General features: G+C 46.7%; 1 protein-coding gene across 1 annotated transcript; it reads left to right on the forward strand.

The window, feature by feature from the left end:
• Positions 1–193: 193 nt before the first annotated feature.
• Positions 194–18,969, forward strand: LOC142786420 (carboxylesterase 4A-like). The gene is made up of 4 exons (XM_075884106.1): positions 194–466; positions 7,691–7,963; positions 8,304–8,581; positions 18,795–18,969. Exons 1-4 carry the CDS (start codon positions 194–196, stop codon positions 18,967–18,969), a joined length of 999 nt encoding a protein of 332 aa, XP_075740221.1.
• The last annotated feature ends 1,808 nt before the right edge of the window (positions 18,970–20,777 follow it).

A 20,777-nucleotide genomic window follows, 5' to 3' on the forward strand; every position in this document is an offset into this window, starting at 1 on the left:
CAAACAGTCTTATTAGTTTTATTATAAGAAATACAAATAAAAATGAAACAAATATGGCGCTCGGAATCGTTACATAGATCGCGCCTATCGCATGATGCCATACACCGACTCCTCAGCGCGTGGTCCCGTATACATGTCCAATCCGATTCCAACACCATGAGGCGGCTGCGTCTGCGCAGGAGACGTGGTCGTGATGGTGCCCAACCACCGTCAAGGCGTGCTGGGATTCCTGCACCCGTCGGAAGTGGTTCGCATGGACGTGGCCATCAACGACGTCTGGAGCGCCGTACAGTGGGCGCGTGATCACGCGGCGTCCTTCGGTGGTGACCCCAAGCAGCTGGTGCTCGTCGGTTACGGATCGGGCGCCTACCTGCTTTCCTCGGTCGCGCAAAACATGAGCAAGGACATGGCGCGCCGGGCCTTCTACCGCGGCACAGTGTTCGGATCGTTTTTGCCGTTTAATCCGGTGGGTTTCACGCCGGGTGTCACGAATTCGAGACGCACTGAAAAACTCCGAGCAAGCAAGTGACTAGATGCGTGTCGCCTTCCATACCGGCTGTCAAGCACTCAAGAGAGGTTATGATATTTGTACAAGAGAGTCAATGGCTTGAGAGGGTCACTTTTAACAAGAAAAGCGTTTTTCATGTATTAGGATTTCGCAATGTCAGGTCGCGCATCAATGGGACTCCTTTCTACGAATGTCTTTAGTAGAGCGATGCGTGACCCAGGGGCGTAGCAACGAGGTGAAACACTGGGCAGGTGTCCCACCCCCGCCCCCAAAACCTTTTTTTGCCATGGCGTAAAAAGCAGAAAATGGCTATTATAAGGGGGGGGGGGTTGCTGAAATAAAAGAGGGTGCCATCCCCCCTCCCCCCGAAAAAGATTTCTGGCTACGCGCCTGGCGTGCCCTGATGCTATGAATACCAAATATTGTCACAAAGGCACAGGGACGCAGGCACAAAAGCAGGGCGTTTACTTTCGTGACTAAAGGCCAAAAACACGAACACCAGAGCACGCGCCCACACAAGCCCTTCGTTATCCTCCTCAAAGGCTGGCCACTATAGTTGCCAGCCTACCTTGCGTCAATTCCGCCCTATCAAGAGCGACCGTCCCGGTCGATTGACTAAAATTCTAGAGATCGCCATGACAAAAGATGGTCACGTCAACGAAAAAAAATAAGCCACGTCGAAGTGTTCATAACTAGCGGGCGTGGTACGGTTTCATCCGTACTACAAGGACTACTTTTGGACGTGGACGTCTTTGGTTTAATTTAGTATCCGAGCTTTGAGGAACTACCTCGTAATTCACGTCACTGAGGCAGCGCACAACTTCGTAAGGGCCAAAGTAGCGTCGCAATAGCTTCTCCGAAAGCCCACGATGTCGAACTGGTGTGCACACCCATACATAGTCACCTGGTTGATAGTGAACGTTCCTTCAGCCTTGGTTGTAACGGCGAGCGTCGATATCTTGCTGCGTGCAAATGCGGTTCCGTGCAAGCTGGCGGGCTTCCTCGGCTTTCTCAACGAAGTCGTCAACGCTGTCATTTCCGCTGCTGTCCTGGTCTACAGGGAGCATAACGTCTAACGGTTTTGTGACGTGACGGCCATAAACAAGCTCAAATGGTGTTAGGTCTGTGGTCTCTTCCACAGCGGTATTATAAGCAAACGTGACGTACGGCAGAATTTCATCCCGCGTTTTGTGCTCTACATCTACATAGATAGCATGTCGGTCATTGTTTTGTTTAATCGCTCCCTCAAGCCGTTCATTTGGGGATGATAAGCTGTTGTTTTCCTTGTGGTTAGTGTGCGTCAGCTTGGTTACTTGTCGCAATAACTCTGCCGTAAATGCTGCTCCGCGATCGGTTATAATCACAGCAGGTGCACCATGACACAAAACAATGTCGTGGACGAAGAATCTGGTGACTTGCACTGCAGTTCTACTAGACACAGCTTTGGTTTCTGCATATCGAGTCAGATAATCTGTTGCGACGATTATCCACTTATTTTCTGAGGATGACGCAGGGAATGGACCAAGAAGATCCATACCCACTTGCTGATACGGTGCTCGAGGTAGATGGATCCAAAAGTTGGAGGAAGCCGGCAGGCTTTGCGGGTAGAACTTTACGCCTCTGACAGTCACGGCAGGTGCGGATGTAGCTGAACGGACGAATACAGCTGTGGCAAGTAGTAATTTTGTCGGATGTGCGCTAATGCCCTAGCAAAGACTAAGTGAACGGCAGAAGGATCATCGTGGCACGCCTGCTAAACTTCCTCACGCAGTGCCGTTGGAACGGCGATGACAAAAGTTTCCTTGCTGCTTTGTAGTGAACATTGTTCCGCAGGCAATACGATGTTAATCCACGTGAGAGCCGGCGTGGGACGATAACGTCTTCTCCTTGAAGATGCTGGATGACAGGCAGTAATTCAGTGTCCTCACGTTGAAGCTCAGCCTTCCGGACCACATCGACGATGCTAAGAAACGGTAAATCGTGTTCAGTGTCAGATGACGTCGGGGAAATAGGAGCACGAGACAGGCAGTCGGCATCTGTATGCTTATGTCCTGATTGGTAGACCGCCGTTATGTCGTACTCTTGAAGGCGGAGGCTCCAGCGGGCAAGGCGGCCTGATAGATCCCGTAGATTGGCAAGCCAGCAGAGCGAATGGTGGTCACTGACCGCTCGAAATGGCCGGCAATATAGGTAGGGTCGAAACTTGCTAATAGCCTAAACGACTGCTAGGCACTCTTTTTTGGTGGTAGAGTAGTTAGCATCTGCTTTTGTGAGACTGCGGCTCGCGTAAGCGATCACACGCTGTGCGCCGTCCTGCCATTGAACAAGAATGGCTCCAATTCCTACGTTGCTGGCATCCGTGTGAATCTCAGTGTCAGCAGTATCGTCAAAATGTGCCAGCACTGGAGCTGTCTGCAGTCGATTGCATAGCTCTACGAAGGCTTGTTGTTGTTCTTCTGTCCATACGAAGGGTACATCTGGCCGTGTCAGTCTTGTAAGAAGTTCCGCTTCTTTTGAAAATCCTTTGACAAAACGGCGGTAGCAGGCACAGAGTCCAAGAAATCGCTGAAGAGCTTTCTTGTCTCCAAGACGAGGAAAATCGGCAACAGCAGCCAACTTCTCCGGATCTGGTCGAACACCCCTGGGCTCACCACGTGGCGGAGAAACATGAGTTCCTGATAGCCAAAGGAGCACTTTTCGGGCTGGATAGTAAGGTTCGCGCTTTTTATTGCAGTGAGGACACTTTTTAGCCTTGAAAGATGTTCGTCAAACGTTCTTGAAAACACAACATTATCCAAGTATACAAGACTCATCTGCCGCTTTAGTCCAGCTAGTAAAGTATCCATCATGCGTTGAAATGTGGCGGGAGCGGAACAGAGACCGAAAGGCAGCACTTTAAATTCGTAGAGCCCGTCGGGAGTGACGAACGCGGTTTTCTCACGGTCGCCCTCGTCAACTTCAATTTGCCAGTACCCTGACTTGAGATCTGATGATGTAAAAAACTGGGCATCGCGCAGACGGTCTAAGGTGTCATCAATCCGTGGCAGGGGGTAAACGTCGCGTTTTGTGACTTGTTAAGCCATCGGTAGTCGACTCAGAAGCGTATTGTCTTGTCTTTTTTTCTTTACTAGGACAACTGATAGGTGACTCCCACGGACTGGTCGAGGGCTGAATGACATCATCATTCAGCATTTCTTGTACTTGACGCTTAACCAGCTCTCATTCCTTCGAGGACACACAGTATGGGTGTTGGCGAAGAGGCCGCGCCGACTCCTCGGTAACAATCTGGTGTTTTGTAACGGCAGTACGTCAAACTTTAGATACTGTGGAGCAGCAGACCTAGAATTCCGTCACAAGGTTCAGCAGCCGCTCTTTTCGTGAATCTGGCAAGTCCGGATTAACGTGAATGCAGCTGCCCAGGTCAGCACGAAATTTTGCATGCGGTGAAGTCGTATCCATTGCGCTGACATCGGAATAGTCGGCAATTTCACAGAGGAACGCGACAGTGGTGCTTCTAGGGACATGCTGAAACTCGTTGCTGAAGTTGGTCAGCAGGACTCGAGAGCGTTTATTCTCTGACCGAACAAGGCATCGGGTTATGCAGATATTTCAGTTGAGCAGCAGCGGCATATATGCCTCTGCAATACCTTCATAGTCATTGAATTCATCGAAAACGTCGCAGGTTACCAAGGTCAACACGCTACTCTTCGGCGGTAACGTGAGGTCATCGTCAACAATTCTCAAAGCATTGACGTAACTGTTGTAAGGGTTGCGCGCTTAAGTGTGTGCCGTAGAAAACGTCCCCTGGGACTCTTGCAAGTCAATCATAGCTCCGTTATCGTGCAAAAAGTCCAGTCCGAGAGTCAGGTCCCTTGAGCAACAAGGCAATATTAAAAATTCTCCGAGATACGCAAATCCGTGAATACTGACTCGCGCTGTGCACCGTCCCACCGGAGTAAAAAGATGGCCTCCTGCCGTACGTATCTGCGACCCAGCCCACTAGGTAGAAACCTTCTTCAGCCTGCAGGCAAGACCCATGCTTATAACGGAAGTGTCTGCTCCAGTGTCGATTAGTGTCATTACTTCTTCGTCGTTCACGGTTACCGCAATGTTTGATGTTACCAGCCTTCGTACCACGTTTGACTGTGTCTGTACATCTTTTTGCTGCCGTTGCTGTCGTCGTAGTGGAGGATCTTCCGTAGAGTCAGCGTCAGCGGCCTCACCTCCGGATGTCGCTGAACTCAGTTCTCCCGGCTTGCAGGACTGGGTGAACCACGTCTCGGAGCACCGCGTGAATATGCTGCAGGGGCTCGGTGACCTGTAGCGAGCAGGCGACGATAAGCGGGGCTCGTGCGACCGATGTTCGATACTGCGATGATTCGAGATGAAACTCTCTATTTCCAGTGGTCGCTCGCCAGGTCGTGGACAGGGACATTGAGCAAAAATCCACGGAGATCCACACGGCGGTATGGACATGTTCGGTAGAGTGCCCGCCTTCCCCGCAGCGGAAACAAAGGGGCCGGTGGTCGGGTGTACGCCAGATATCACTCTTCCTCGGTCGTGCTTCGGCAATCAACGGCGGGCTGCGAGGACGGAAGCCTACCTCCATTTGTTGAGTGCGTCGCTGATTGGTTTAAAACACGCTGGCTGAACTGCACGATGGAGGACGTCACAATGCTTCCGCGTAGCTCATTTCGACACATTGCCTCTGTTGGGGCGCCTCGAACTGTGGGGGAGCGTGAAGGGCTTGCCGTAGCTCGGCGCGTACCATCTCCGCAACGGAGAGCTGCTCTACAGGTGTAGTAGTCACCTGCATCTTTTGTAGCTGCTCCTTAATGAGAGCTCTGATAATCTCTCGCAACGCGCTGATGTCATTGCCGAGAGTGACAGAAGTGACCTCACTTGCAGGTACACCCTGGTTATACTTCCGGGCACGCTGTTGAAGGGCCCTCTCCATTGCAGTGGCTTCCTCATGAAAGTCCGCAAGTGTCCTAAGCGGGTTTCGAATCAGGCCGGCAAAAATGTCTTCTTTAACACCCCGCATTAGGTGGCGCACTTTCTTGGATTCAGTCATAGAGGGCTCCGCACGCCTGAAAAGCTGATCCATGCCCTCTATGTAAGTCGTCACACTTTCGTTAAGGCCTTGAACCGTGCCTCTATAGCACGCTCCGCTGTTTTGTTCCTGTCCTTTCGGGCGAAGGCCTTGAGGAACTGCCGGTGAAACTCATCCCATGACGTAAACGTTGCTTCATGGTTCTCAAACCACGTTTTCGCGTAGTCCTCGAGAAAGCAGTGCACATAGCGTAGCTTACTTACGCTGTGGGGTCCAATCGCTGATGACGGTGACCCGGTCGAAATACTCGAGCCAGTCGTCAGCATCTTCAAAAGCAGCTTCGTGAAATGTCTTCGGGATCTTGGGCTGGTTGACAACCAGGTGCACTGGTGCTGGCGCAGTGACGTTAGGTGGTGTTTGGTTCATGGTCCTCTGACGTTCAGGCAGCTAACCGTGCTGTGGCTCGAGTCCCTGGAGACGACGGCTGGAGCGTAGGTGCTTAGAGGTAAGCTCGGCTGAGCTACTCGATGGGCTTGCTTCAGGGGTGCTCTCTGGGGACCGTATCATCTACCGTACCCCGCACTTCCACCAGAAAATATCACAAAGGCACAGGGACGCAGACACAAAAGCAGGGCATTTACTTTCGTGACCAAAGGCCAAAAGCACCAACACCAGAGCACGCGCCCACACAAGCACTTCGTCATCCTCCTCAAAGGCTGGCCACTATAGTTGCCAGTCTACCTTACGTCAATATGCGAAGATATCGTTTTGCTTTTTAGTTTACCTTTACTGTGACCTTCTTAAGACACTGACTCTTTTCTACAAATATCTCAAGTGTGACATGAGAGGTTTACATTAAAGGGACACTAGAGAGCAAAACAATTTTCTGCGTATTAGTGAAGCACAGTTTCGCCATACCGAAAGCACCACTCCTGCCGCGAGATGACGCTTGGCGAGCGAGAAAACGCGTCAACAGAAAATGCGGGTGGAGACGGCACCTCGAGATTCCCACAAGAAACATCGCGAGGTCATAGATTCAGATGGCGTGTACTGGGTCGTAAGTTTCTGATCGGTAAAAGCGAAGTACTTTGTCATTTGTCGGTGCCATAGACGTAGCATACGTAGTTCGAAAATTTCACTCGACGTCCGAAACTTTCACTGAGCCAATGACACAGATTTAAGCTTCTAGAGTGACATTCCACAATCAAAGACATGCACTGAGTGATAGAAGAACGCACTAGGGACAGGATATCTATCGCTACTGCATTGAACTTTTGAAAACTAAACTTAAAAATCCCCCCCCCCCCCACTATTTTGAATATGCTTCACGGCATAGCTTATTTGCACTGCGGCAGAGCTGACGTTTTTTTTTTTTCTATGAAACGACAGTAGAGCCTTTTGTTGCAGTTTTCTGCGGCATATGCCCGCGAGCATACTTTAGAGTTACTAAGCTTCGGTATTTTAAGAACAACTAGAGCTCTAAATAGGTTGATTGCTGCTGCAAGCCGCACAACCCATTCACAAGCAATTCAGATCGAATTACCACGTGGCACTTTAGGTGAACCATTCTTTGCATGGGAGAAATAAAAGGCACTTAATTTAGCCTTCATGTTGTGTAAGTTCTGGCCCTCCGCCTTTTACTTTTCCTCACTGCAAGGGGTTCACCACTTCCACTGGAGCACAGTGGGTTTCCGGTATATGCATTACTGAGAACGGCTGACATGAAAGGGGCTCGTTCTTGCTCAGTGTAGTTGCTTTGGCTCAATACGGTTCCTTAAATCTCTGGCAAAGTTTACGAAGACACTGCAGGGCACGCCTTTAAACCCAGCACCAAAAGGTGTACCTGTAGAAACCAACAAGAGTGTTCGACGTCACAAAAACAAGCGAACTTAATTGAATGGATCACTTGAGCAAGTTTTCTCTGGGTGAGATCGGGATATGACGGCGGGCGTACTCCATATGCCTTTTTTTTGTTATTTCATAACGTTTACCGAGTTGTACCCTGCTCCGCAAGAGGTGTGAACCGTTCTGGCACAGCGATGCGAATACATCTGCCATGAAGCATTGAACCTGTCTTTAACCGCACGCATTCTGATATCGACACTATCGCCGTACCGACGGACGCGCAGGTGATGCCTTACCGGAGGCTGGCGGTGGCGTTGCGTTGCAACGACTCGGACTTCTCGGTGTCGGCGTGGTTGTCATGCTTCCGTGCCGCGCCCGTCGACGAGTTGTTGCAAGCCGCGCGAGCGTCGTCCGAGTGGCCTTTACAGTTCGCACCACACGTGGACATTCGGACGCTGAAGACAGCGCCATCGTCCATCCCGCACACCGTTGTCGCCGGGTTGGACGTGGCCGATGACAAGGCGTTTTTTATGGAACGCATCTTGCCACTCGCAAAGGTAATACACCACGTAACTGAAGCACGCGTTAGCGCTAGTAGCATTGACGATGCTCATTACGCAAAAGGCATATTCACTCAAAACGACGTAAATTGGCAGACAGCTGTTCTTCAAGACGTTGAGCTGCCAAAGAGTAATTGGTGCATTCGGCTTCATTAGACGTTGAGTGCGGTCTCCCTAGGGCCAAATCTACGAAGTGGTCTTATTTCTGCCAACCTTCGACCGGCACACCAAATAAATTGTTCGGACGGTTTAGAGTAAATCAATGAGAGCCATTGCTACTCCTACATTGGTCTCACACGCGTACAATGGCCTGCTCAGTCATCTCTTCCTCGCGCAGCGTGACGGAAGCGCATCGACACCGAAGGCACTGCTGGAGTACACGTTGAACGTGTTCAACGTGCCGCTGGGCGTGAAGCCCTTCATCAGAAGCCTGTTTACCGTGGAATCTGCGGACGGCATTGCGGACACGCTGTCGATGATCTCCACGTGTGCCTCCCTCGAGGTGGCCAAGGCGGTCGCCGAAGGCTACCACTACCAGGTGCACACGACCGTGGCTGGTGGACTGCTGCAGCCACCGCTGGGCATCAGCGAGCTGGCGCAGTTCGCAGCAAATGGGTGAGCCGCGTAAGGATGCAAGGCTTTGCCCAAATACGAATTACTCATAATCTTGTCCAGTAGCGAAGCTGTTTAGAAAATTGTTTCTTGTCCAACGAACCAAAACAGAAAAAAACAATCATTGGTGGTTTTGGGATCCCAACCATTGGTATTAAAAAAACTATTATCATCACAAACTGGTAATGTACGTGCCACATAACTTGGTTAAACCCCATCATTCACCAGTGCACGGTCTAAATGAAGGAGGCAATACTTTGCCCAAACAATGTGCCACAGAAATTTGGTAAATCAGCCTTTGGGTAAATACAGCCGCTTGGAACTGGGAACTGCCTTTCATCTACCTCCAGCACCAAGAAACTGCTTCAGCGCGCGAAATTCGGGTGAACAATGGTGGCAGCTTCTCGTAACTGAGGCTCCTTTTTGGGAGCCATGTGAGGTAACTGCAGTTAAAGTGGGAGAGCTTTGGCTCTCTGTACCTTATGAATTATGATGATATATGATGTTTATCTGTGCAAGGGTCATTTGATGGCCAAAGAGCGCCGGTACATATGAACGAGTGTGAACAATGGTTATGTTAAGTGCCTGTGTATGGGCCTAAAATGCTTCACCTTAAAGACAGGTAAAACAGGTATAGGTATTAAAATAAGATAATACACTGATCATCAGGTGAAACGGGCATGACAATAAAACTTTAGAGAGATGGTATGAGCGCGAATGCCTCGTCAACGCCTTTGTGTGAAAGGGCCTCGAGACAGTCACTTTCTGTATTGCTTAGCTACCACAGCAGCGACATCTGTTCAGAGGTCGTGCTTTGAATTACCAGAATAAATCACATGAAGACGACGAATCCCTACCGATGAACATATCTCGATGAAGGGACATTTGCCCTCGGTGAAACAACGGTAAAAGCCTTTCTTTTTGTTTTTCTCGGGGGATCTTATTCAGCGCACTGCAATAAAATATGGTAAAAGTTCATCACAATATATTCACACATATGTTGATCAATACCGGACACATGGGTGTGTGCCATGTGGGTGGGCGTCATGAAGGATGAGGAGGAATTCATAGCGTATATATAGTTCATTATTCTTCACAGTTGTTTCCTTGTCTGATGGCATTTGACGCTTTGCGTTCTTGATCTGTAACAAGCGCGTAGTTTGGAAGTTCAGACGATGACGGAAGCTTGACGAGGCGAAAATTTCTTGACCACGGGGGTTCTTTGCGCACGTACACCTGCTCATTTTGGCGATTGTTTTTGAGGATCATTTGTACAAACAATACCTACAGCCACACCTCGCATTCAAGGACTTTTCGATTGATTGATAGATATTAGGGTTTAACGTCCCAAAACCACCATATGATTATGAGAGACGCCGTAGTGGAGGGCTCCGGATATTTCGACCACCTGGGGTTCTTTAACGTGCACCCAAATCTGAGCACATGGGCCTATAATATTTCCGCCTCCATCGGAAATGCGGCCGCCGCAGCCGGGGTTCAAACCCGCGACCTGCGGGTCAGCTGCCGAGAACATTAGTCACTAGACCACCGCGGAGGGGCTCAAGGACTTTTCAACTGTAAACTTTCAACTGTAAACTTGTAGCCTATGACTGAGTGTGCGCGCATGTGCTGCCGAATGTGCTGTTTCTATCTTCTCTCTCTGCTCTTTTTCATCTCCCCCATCCCTCCCCCATGCGCAGGGTAGCAAACTGGCTGCCTATAGGCTGGTTAACCTCCTTGCCTTTCTTTTCCCTCTATTTTCCTTCCTTCAACTGTAAAATTTGTTTGAATGTGAGCATCGAAATTGTGAAAGACAGGAAGCGTCGATATGTCACTTTTTTCTTTCGTACCACTTTTATGATCATCTTCGCGCAATTATATATTTCATAATTGGTGTTGCAATGGGCGATTATACTTTGCCGTCACTTATCAAAAATGCATTTTTTCATCTTCCATTGCGCGCGCCCAGCACGGTGCCCCCCCTGACCGACAAGAGTCCTTGGCTTCCATTGTCGCAGGAGCTCAAGACTCGAGTGTTCAACGGCAATGGCACCGAGAATTTTACCAGCTATTTTGCCCAATGCAGAAAGTATAAAGTGTATATCTGAATAGTTTTTCACTAAAAACGTCAAAACAGTTGTTGTTTCGGAGTGTGATTTGCTTTTTACTTGCATTTTAGGAAGAAACGGTGTCCCCCGATTAGCATCATTTCGATTTCTCAAAAACGGGCCGACATAAAATCAGCAGCACTCGAATAGTTTTTGAATAGAGTAAGTCAACAATTTTCCAAGCAGTGGCAAAAGGTGATGTAACCGTTTTTGAAATAGTCCCATAATTTTACAGTATTTTATTTGAAACAAACTAATCCCGAGCTCTGACAAAAGCAAATTTCAATTACTTTTAACCAACTGAAACATACCGCAATTATGTAGGCACAGGCGAGCTTGTATACAGCATCAACTAGAGCCTCAAAGAATTTGTAACCGCAAGTTGAAATACATTATATAGCGGCTGCAGTGATCAAGGTAGAACTTTGTCAACAGCTCTTAGCATAAAACTAACATGTTAAAATTCGTGGCTCAACTTCATGAATATCACGATGGTTGGTATACTTGCGCACGTCCATACTCTACCAATTCATGACTCTATCGCTAAGGCAACAATAGACTTCTAAGCAACTACGTCATCATTTGGTCAATATATTATAAATATATAGTCGCGCAATACCTTGGAAAGCGTGCATTCGGGAAATTCGGTTGTTTAAACGATCGTTACTCACTACGTTCCAACGTTTTGGTTCAACGACTAAGGACAGGTGGCTCTGATGCTCGATATGCGCATCTTCAAACATCGCCAGTTAAGGGGAGGAACAGCGCGGTGTGCGCTCCTGAAACCCAACCCAGCGCTCACGCATACTGCTCTTCAGCAACGCGGGATCCTGGGGCTCTATCAAGACTGTTCGTTAGCCTAGTTAGTACTTGCTTCATTAAATAGTTTAACCATGAAATCACACAATTAGTAGCAGTGCCGTCAGTCCTTGTCCTTGTGTGGTTTTTTACTCTGTTATCTCGCGGCTAAAGTATGCCATTAAACATTCCAGGTGTTTGAACTCCTTTGTTTTTTACTGACGCTCCTATACGTGCATGCGTCCTTCGTGATATGTGAGAAATAAAATATCATAAATACTAATTAGTGTACCTGCAAAACCATCCACTGCAAAAGAGATCGCTTCTCACTTGAGACCATGACAAAATGGACATTCCTCAAGTTTGATGAATCATTCATATTTCTCATATCGCGCATGCACATGGCTTGATAGGTGGTAATAGTTAACCAATAAAGCCCCCGTGATATTCGAAGTGAAGCCCTTTATTATTGGGATGTGAACATTATAGACAAAATCTGATGGATGGATGGGTGGACATAAATTTATTTATACGTCCTGTACAGGGTGTAGCCACCTGCCTGGCTAATCCCACGTCGGGACTGTGAGGTCAAGCCTCCTAGCCCTGTCATGGGCGTATTGCACAGCCAGGACTTGGGGGATACGGTCGTGAGACTTTATCATCCCTGTAAACCGTTCCCGGGAAATGCCACGGCCAAGCGACCTACATTCACAGAGCATATGCTCAAGCGTGCATACTTCTTTCTTACATGCCTTGCAAACAACATCCATATCTTTTATAACGTACCATTCTTTTACCTGTGCCGGTGCGTAATAAAACTGTGTCTGTAATTGTCTAAGTGTGACCGCTTGTGCTCTGTTTAGTGTACAGTGAGGGGGTGCAAACTCTCTCCTCCCCAGGTAGTAATGTTTAGTAATTTCATTATATGTCATGGGCGTATCCCATTGTAGATTTTTGAATCCAGCAGAATCAAAGCCATGTGTACAGGCGTTCCGGTCCGTAAGTTTGTGGGCGATACTGTTGGCCGATTCATTTGGATTCATGGGAATGTCATCGAGTGATCCAAGGTGCGCTGGGAACCAATGTATGTAATGTGTATCAATGGCCTGTTTACTATTAATAATTCGAACTGTTTGTAGTGTGATCCTGCCCCTGCTGAAAGCTCTGATGGCTGGTTTTGAGTCACTGTATATCTCGGTGTATCGATCATCCGTCAGAGCCAACGCGATGGCAACCTGTTCAGCGATTTCCGGTTTGTAAGTGCAACCGTGGCGCAGTTGGTACACCTGCCCTGGTGGTCAACTACTACCGCAGCGAACTTATTTCGGTCTTTATGTGAGGCTGAGTCGACAAAGCAAGCCCCACTTCCTCCTTTATCCAACCTCTTCAGTAAAGCGTTAGCCCGGGCTACCCTTCTGGGGACGTTGAAGGTTTGGTGCATATTTCTGAACAACGGGGGCAACGATGATGCTCTCAGCAAAGTCCTGTGGTATCGTGGTGTATCTCCTGGTCGCTGACAGGGTTGATCTTGATCTCCCCGTGCAAATTATTGCTTTTTCACCTTTCTTGCTATTTTTCACCTTTCTTGAGCCTCCGCAATTTCTATAGACGCGTTGTGTACCCCTAACATGAGCAATGTTTGAGTGCTAGTGCGAAGCGGGAGACCCAGTGCTCTCTTCATAACTTTCTTGATCACCGCGTCGAGCTTCTTTAATTGGGTTTGTGTCTCGCATCAGTGACTGTGTCATTTGTAAACCAAGGTAAGAAGTCCACGGCGAGTTTCGATTAGTTAAAACAAGAAAAAGCACCAGCGTTTTTTTACCATATCTCTTACGCAAAAGGTATGAAGCTACACACAATGAACATCGCACGATTAAGGTTAAGGAGATGTCATTTGCAACCGTATTTAGCTACTTGGGCTATTTTTCGTTTGCTCATTGCATAAATGTAAATGCCCCAAACATTAGGCAACCGTAAGTAGGAAAAGGCCGTATTTGTTACATTAAGCGCACACAAAAAGGACTGCATAAGCCGTTTTGATTACGTCATTTTCCATGTGCTCAATCTTGTTTACTCGGTTGCGTGAAAGTACGCGACTAGTGAAAAAGAAATAGCGCGCGCAATGCATTCAGTGTCAAGCTCGCCTGTGTTTGTGCGTATGAACGTCCGCCTCCCCATGCGCACGTGTGTTTGTGCATGTGTGCGTGTGCGCGCGTGGTTGTACGGTTGCCATGCCGCTTCTGGCGTTTACGTAGTTCACGGAAAACTGAGGAAAGAGGCAGGTTCTGCTGCGCGGTTCTTTTCCCGCCGCCCACCGCTTGGATTGCCTACTTCTTCAGCCACCATTTATTCCCAATCAGCGGTCGAAGCTCCGGCATCACAACGGGCAGTGCGGCATCCTTTGCAGCGAATACAATGCAGCGCGCACGCGTCGAGCTAAGGCTTGAAAAAAAAAAGTATGGGTGGAGGAAACGAGCTGGCGGTGGCGGCCACGAGTTCCCTTCGAAGAAGCCGCGAAAGTGCAGCCATCGTTCCACCCCGCTTTGGCACCAGTTTGTATTAGTCAGCCTGCTTCACTGTCAATTCTATTTCTTTTTTTAACCATTATTATTCGTAGAAATGCGCTGACCATGAAGTCGTTGCGTAGACAGGCCCAGGTTTGTGGCCTCCCAAGCAGCGAAAACTTCATCTGGAAAGGTTCAAGTGAGGGGAGGAAAGAAAACGAGGCACCCGGTGAAGACGGAAGAGCAACGGGGGATGTTGGAGGACAGGCTTAAGGTCGAGTGATGACCCATAATGGAAGAGGGCAGACACGAGTCCCGAAGTAGCCGTCCGCTTGTGACGGCGACAAAGAGGACATGACGCCTAGTCGACGACGCCAATCTGCGTGGAGGTGCGTGGCCCGTCTACTCGTGCCGCTGCCACGTCAATAGACAGTTATAGTTTAGCGTTAGCGTGATAGCGTAGGTTAAGAGAATGGCGCTACCGTGCAGCAAATGTTCGTTGTAGGCAGCGTCTTATAGTTTAGCGAAATAGCGCTTACGTGGTTTACGTGGTTTACGTGCTCCCAAGTGGGATGGTGGCGCCACCTATTAGATGGTTATTCATTTAAACAGTAAAAATGAAAAGAAAACGAGAATGTTTGCCTATGCCACCACGCGAAGCATTGTTAGAAGTTTATTTTTGTGATAATAAAAATAAATAAATATGAACCACGTACAAGACGCGGAAACATCCACGTTGCCGATTTGTTTACATTGATCTTGTAGCTAGGCCTAGGCGCGTTCGAAATGGGAAGCTATCTCAAAAACTACGACAACTTAACCGTAATACTAAGTCATCGAAGCTAACTGAAGGCAAGCGAAGCCACAGCCGTTTGCTGCGAACAAGGTGAATCTTTCAAGAACTACGCCAAAATCACTTCGAAGCGGGCGTCCGAGAGCACCGCCATGTTTACGTACACTACGTGCACCTACGCTACCTTAAATCTGAAAAATACCGCACGTACGGTAAGCGGTGCGCGTAGCGTACGTATCTGCGCAGGCGCACTTCGATTCCGGTATCACGGTACGCCCGGTATCACGGTAAGCACGGTATACTATAACTCTCTAATAAAACTTACTTGACACCCCTTCTCGGGAACTGTCGGGAACAATACTTTTCGTTAAGTTTTCGACCAGAGTTCCCATTTCCGCTTATAATAAAAGTATCAGGGCATTTTTTTTTCACCGAGTTACTTGACTTCCAGTCGCTTGTCAAGTGTTTTTTTTGTTTTTTTGCTTTATTCTGTTGTGTTAGCAAATATGGTTGATTTAGTTATCATCACCTTCACCAGTGCGCGTTAGTCATTCACTAATGCCTTGTTTGTCGATGACTGAGTGTTTGAGTGCATAGCGTGTTTATTCTTCTCCAAAAGGTGGGGCGATAATTCATTGCGACCCCCCCCCACCCCCCACCCCTTCCTACTAAATCAATGTATAGGGCAGATTTCAGGCCTTCCAATTCCCTCTCTATGCGCTCCGTTACGATTGAGTTTTGAAGGTAAATATACGTTGTGGGGCAATCGACAAGTAACGCTGCCAAATGTGCCTCTCGCTGAATGAAGACTGCCGAGAAGACAATACTATATGTGTAGCTATGTGTTTTCGTTCACATTTGCGCATATTCTTGTTGTACAAAAAGAACTAGGTGATTTTCACTCTCTTTCGTATTCAGCATTTTCAAAACATTATTAAGATAGTTTCCAGAATGAAAACTTTTATTGTGTTTCCGCTTCTTTTGGGCTTGTTTTGTGATGAGTGCTCACTTGCTTGCTTGGTAGCATCCGGCAACAGTGGGCCCGCATTAAGCTTACTCGGCATCAACGTTTCTCTGCACAGAGCGCCATATGCGGCTTTGGCAACCATTGATTTAGCCACGGCATATGATAGTGTTGAACACGTTAATCTCATCAATGCCCTAAAAGACTGAAATTTCCCGCAGTATACTACAAGTTGGATCAACATCATCATTCTTCATCATCAGCCTGACTGCGCCCGCTGCAGGGCGAAGGCCTGTCCATTAATCCGCCAATTAGAAGTTGGATGTATGAATTTTTTAAAGATAGATAATTTTATTGCTTCGAACTATGTGTTTATCTATGTCGAAGTCTAACAAAACGAGAGGTGTCCGCCAGGGCTCTGTTCTCTCGCCAGTGTAGTATAAAATTTCGTTAACTTCAATACCAGTGTGTGACAAGGTACGAGTATATATATATATATATATATATATATATATATATATATATATATATATATATCTATATATATATATATATATATATATATGTGCAGATGATAGTGTGTTATACATTTACTCCACTCGACTATGTCATAATTAGCGAATTCAGAAACCAGGTCTAATTATATTATTATCAAAGTAAACTTCACCCAAAGTTCCGTAGCACATTTTCTTTGTATGCCGGTTAATATTCATCTTCAATATTATCAAGAAAGAATTCTTCAGTCGACTGTAATAAATATATAGTTGTACTTTATGACGGAAATCTGAGCTGGCGAAATCACATTAGACACTTTTAAACTAGGGCTTCACGCACTGTTGGGATGATTGGACTTCACCGACTCCGTCCTGGTCTATGCCAAAGTACGCTAATGATGATTTGCCGCATGTATGTCCGTCCAATTCTTGCGTTTGGTTGTGTACTATGCTCAGGTGAGCCAACATGTCAAGCTGCTGTGGGCCTATTATAGCCTGCAAATATGCTAACTGTTTCGGTTTGGTCAAACCGCAAGCAGCAGAAAAATGTCTACTTTAGCATCCGATTGTTGTTGTTTCGCCGAGATCGCCATAAAATGAAATATGATAAGAACGCACGATGCACCGCCACTGTAGCTCATAGGTAGAAATGCATCGGACTCATTATTCGAAGGTCGCAGGTTCGGTCGCTGCTGGTGGCAAGTTATCTTTTTGTCCACATTTCTTTCTTCATATTTACGTTAAATTTCGAATACCGTCCCCTATACTTATTTCAATAATGTTGAGCACACAGAAAATACACTCAAGGAAACACTCAAGGAGTGGGGTTCGGCGAGCGCTCCCCACTCGCCTCAGGGCATGCATCTGTCTGGGCAGCTGCAACTGACCCGAGCCTATGCCGCCTCTCAGCCGAAGACACAAACTGCTGTGGCCTGAGGACCCACTTCCCCGACTTCGGGAGAACTCGGCGTTGGTGCTCTTCTTGGGGCGCAAAAGCGTAATGTGTAACGTTTAAGCTCTGGCACCAGCGACCATACCGATGTTTTGACTAATAAGAAGCTGTGCTTCTGCTGTTTTATGTCCAACAGCCGAGTGCTTTCACGCCTTCTCTCCTCGCCTCGATGTAGAGTTGCCGCCTTTATTCTATCCCGGTGCCCCGCAGTGAAGAAAAACTCACCGATCTTAACGGACACTAAATACAAACAATGAATATGTCTACACTAATTAATTGTACTCCCATGGCTCCAACGACGAATGACGATAACTTCATCGTTGTAGAGAAAGTCGAATCCAAAGCTCCAGTTTTAAACTTCGGGTGCTTGTTCGTGACGCATGACATCACGGACTTCAAAGTCCACCTTTCACATTTTCATGACATGTCTTCGACAAAATGCCAAGTCTAAGGCCTCATCAGTGAACAATGTACATCATCTTTAACGATTAGAAACTACGTAGACCCTAGCACAGACCGTCAAAATCTGTCACATCACGGTGACTTGCGCGAAAATATTAAGGTAATATCATCAGCAGGCATAAACATCCGCGCTTGTCTTTGTTCGTGTGTCCCTGTGTTGATTGAATGAATGATATTTGGGGTTAAACGTCCCAAAACCACCATATGATTATGAGAGACGCCGTAGTGCAGGGCTCCGGAAATTTCGACCACCTGGGGTTCTTTAACGTGCACCCAAATCTCAGCACACGGGCCTACAACATTTCCACCTCCATCAGAAATGCAGCTGCCGCAGCCGGGATTCGATCCCGTGACCTGCGGGTCAGCAGCCGAGTATCTTAGCCACTAGAGCACCGTAGCGGGGCTGTGTCCCCGTGTTGAAGTCACGCTGTTCATACTTTAATTTGCTAAACCAACTAGCCCAACGCTTCACTTTATCAAGGTGGCATAACCACTTGCAGTTTTCTTTTATTTATTTGCTAAAAGGCCTAATATCGCGGCAAACTTGGTGATTTTTAAACATTATGCATGGCGGTGGTAAATAACGCGGAGAAAAAAAGACATACACGAAGGATGGTCACAAAATTCCAAATTTTCTACGGAATGACAAAGCGAGCCTGCCAGTATGAACAAAAATTACATCATCATGGGCTCTCGTTACATCCCCATCGTGACACTCACATCAGCGACACACCCGTATATTTCCAAACATGGCAATAAAATGGTCGCGCTAGAACGATTCGGATACAGTGGCTAAAGTATATATACTGACACATTGAAACAATAGAGAGTTTCGCGCGACTCTAAGGGAGTGTGTCGCTAGTACGAGTGTCGCAATGGACGCGTAACGGTGGCACGTGATGGTGCAATTTTTTTTTTCGATATAGGCTTGCTTTGGCATTCTGTAGTAATTTTGGAAGTAGGCACCCTTCTTGTGTGCATCTTCTTTTTTCTTCGCGTTTTAAGCACAGCCATGCATTATGTTCCAAGTACGGACCAACTAGCCCAAACGGAAGCGTTACTGTTGGTCTTTGTATTGTCGAGACGTGATTTATTGATAGAACATAAATCTTTCTTTAACTTTTTTTCTATTGTCCAACAGTGCCAAAAACAAGAAAACGCTACCGACAGTCCAGAATGAAGCACTTTTTGCTGAGCAGGATCAATCGCTCTACAACTCTGGTCATTGCCGCATCGCCCGTGTGCTAAAAGGCAGCACCGATGTGAGCACAGGCACAGAGCTTAGTGTTCACAACAAATTGAGCTATTACGTTTAGGCTGGTTTCAGTCCGAATAAAATTTTCCAATTTAAAATAGCGAAATCCCGATTTCACTCCTGATTAGTGACAATAAAGAGCTCAGGGGCGTACTTCGGAGGAAGAGGCACACATTTAATGGTCGTCTTTCGCCCGGCATGCGGTGGCAAAATAGATTCGGGGCGGGGGTGGCACGAGCGAGTTTGTCTCCTTTTGTCCTTTTTATTATCCTTCATTACACACGCACAATTGTATTGCCGACTTTCTTGCCGTAATAAGGCACGTGGCAACATTATATTTGTTATATATAAATGTATATATCATTGCATTCCACCGGATGAATTGGCACCCGTGTTCTGAAAGCGAAACGGAAGATGAAGAAAGGAACGAAGAGAGCACGCGTCTGTGCATCGGGATTAGAGAAAAGATTTATATCACAAATACAAATAAAGTTTGTAAAACCTTCATTCGGAAATGATTTAATTGAAGTAAGTGGGGATGAACTTGCGCACGTCGTTCGTATTCTGCCAAACACAGCTCCTGAACCAGATGCTGTCACTTCAGGAATGTTAAAAATATTATTCGACATCTCTTCTGAAGACCTCCTTAACGTTGTCAACGATTCACTTGAAAATAGTTGGATACCTCCTGACTGGAGACTTGCAAAAATAATACCGCTTCTTAAAAAACAGGGACTAGGAATGCACATAGATAACTTTAGGCTGATTGCTTTAACATCACCTGTATTTATGCTAATATAAAGAATACTTTGCAAGAGAATTATGAAATTCATAACAGATAATGCAATACTCAGTACGTGCCAGATTGTATTTAAACCGGGTAAATCTATATGGTGGACGCACGTTGATTTAGAGGCTCGTATAAAGCTTGCTCACCACAGACGACCATATACCAACCCAGTAACCCTTGATTCAGCCAAGGCATATGATGGTGTTGAACATGCTATTCTTATCAATGCCCTAAAAGACGTAACCTTCCCGCAGTATATATAACAAACTGTATTTACGAATTTTCAAAAGACAGAAAATTTAATTGCTCCTAACGAGGTGTTTCCCCACCAAAGTATAGCCAAACGAGAGGTGTTTCTCAAGGCTCTGTTCTATCGCTGATGCTATTTAACATTTTGTTAAGTTAAATACCACTGAGTTGATAAGGTACACGTATATGTATATGCAGATGATATTGCGTTTTTGCGTCTGATTATGATATTCATTTAATACATTCGACTTACAGATTGATAGGCAACATTTGAAACCCGGTTTCAGAAAATTCATATGAAGCTGAACGTAACTAAAAATGGTATAATAGTTTTTCCGTTGGACGTACCAGTTACTATTTCCCTTCAGTACCATCACGAATTAATTTCGAAAGTTAACTGTATTAAATAATTGGGTACATTGTACGATCAAAAACTGAGCTGGCGTGATCACATTGAACATATTAAAATTAAGGCTACAGGCGCTGTTGGGATGCTAGGTAGGCTTGGCCGGCTCCGTTCCGGTCTTCGCAGAGATACGCTCATCATGATTTATCGCATGTACGTTCATGCGATTCTTTAATTCGGATGTGTACTATTCTCTGGTGGACAAGCATACAAAATAAACCCCTTGATTTTCTTAGAGCGAGAAGCTCTTCGAAGTTGTTTAGGTTTGTCAAAATTCACAGCTAACAATGTTTTGTACCAAGAAGCTCGGATACCCCCTCTTGCTTGAAGATTCGGCATTTTAACAGTTAAAACCTATTTAGAATTTCCTGAATCCAATTTAAGAAGGCGACAGTTCGAATTCTTTGCCGAGCCCGGTTTCTTT

This window comes from Rhipicephalus microplus, unplaced genomic scaffold, assembly GCF_043290135.1.
Source record: "Rhipicephalus microplus isolate Deutch F79 unplaced genomic scaffold, USDA_Rmic scaffold_23, whole genome shotgun sequence".
Lineage (NCBI taxonomy): Eukaryota > Metazoa > Arthropoda > Arachnida > Ixodida > Ixodidae > Rhipicephalus > Rhipicephalus microplus.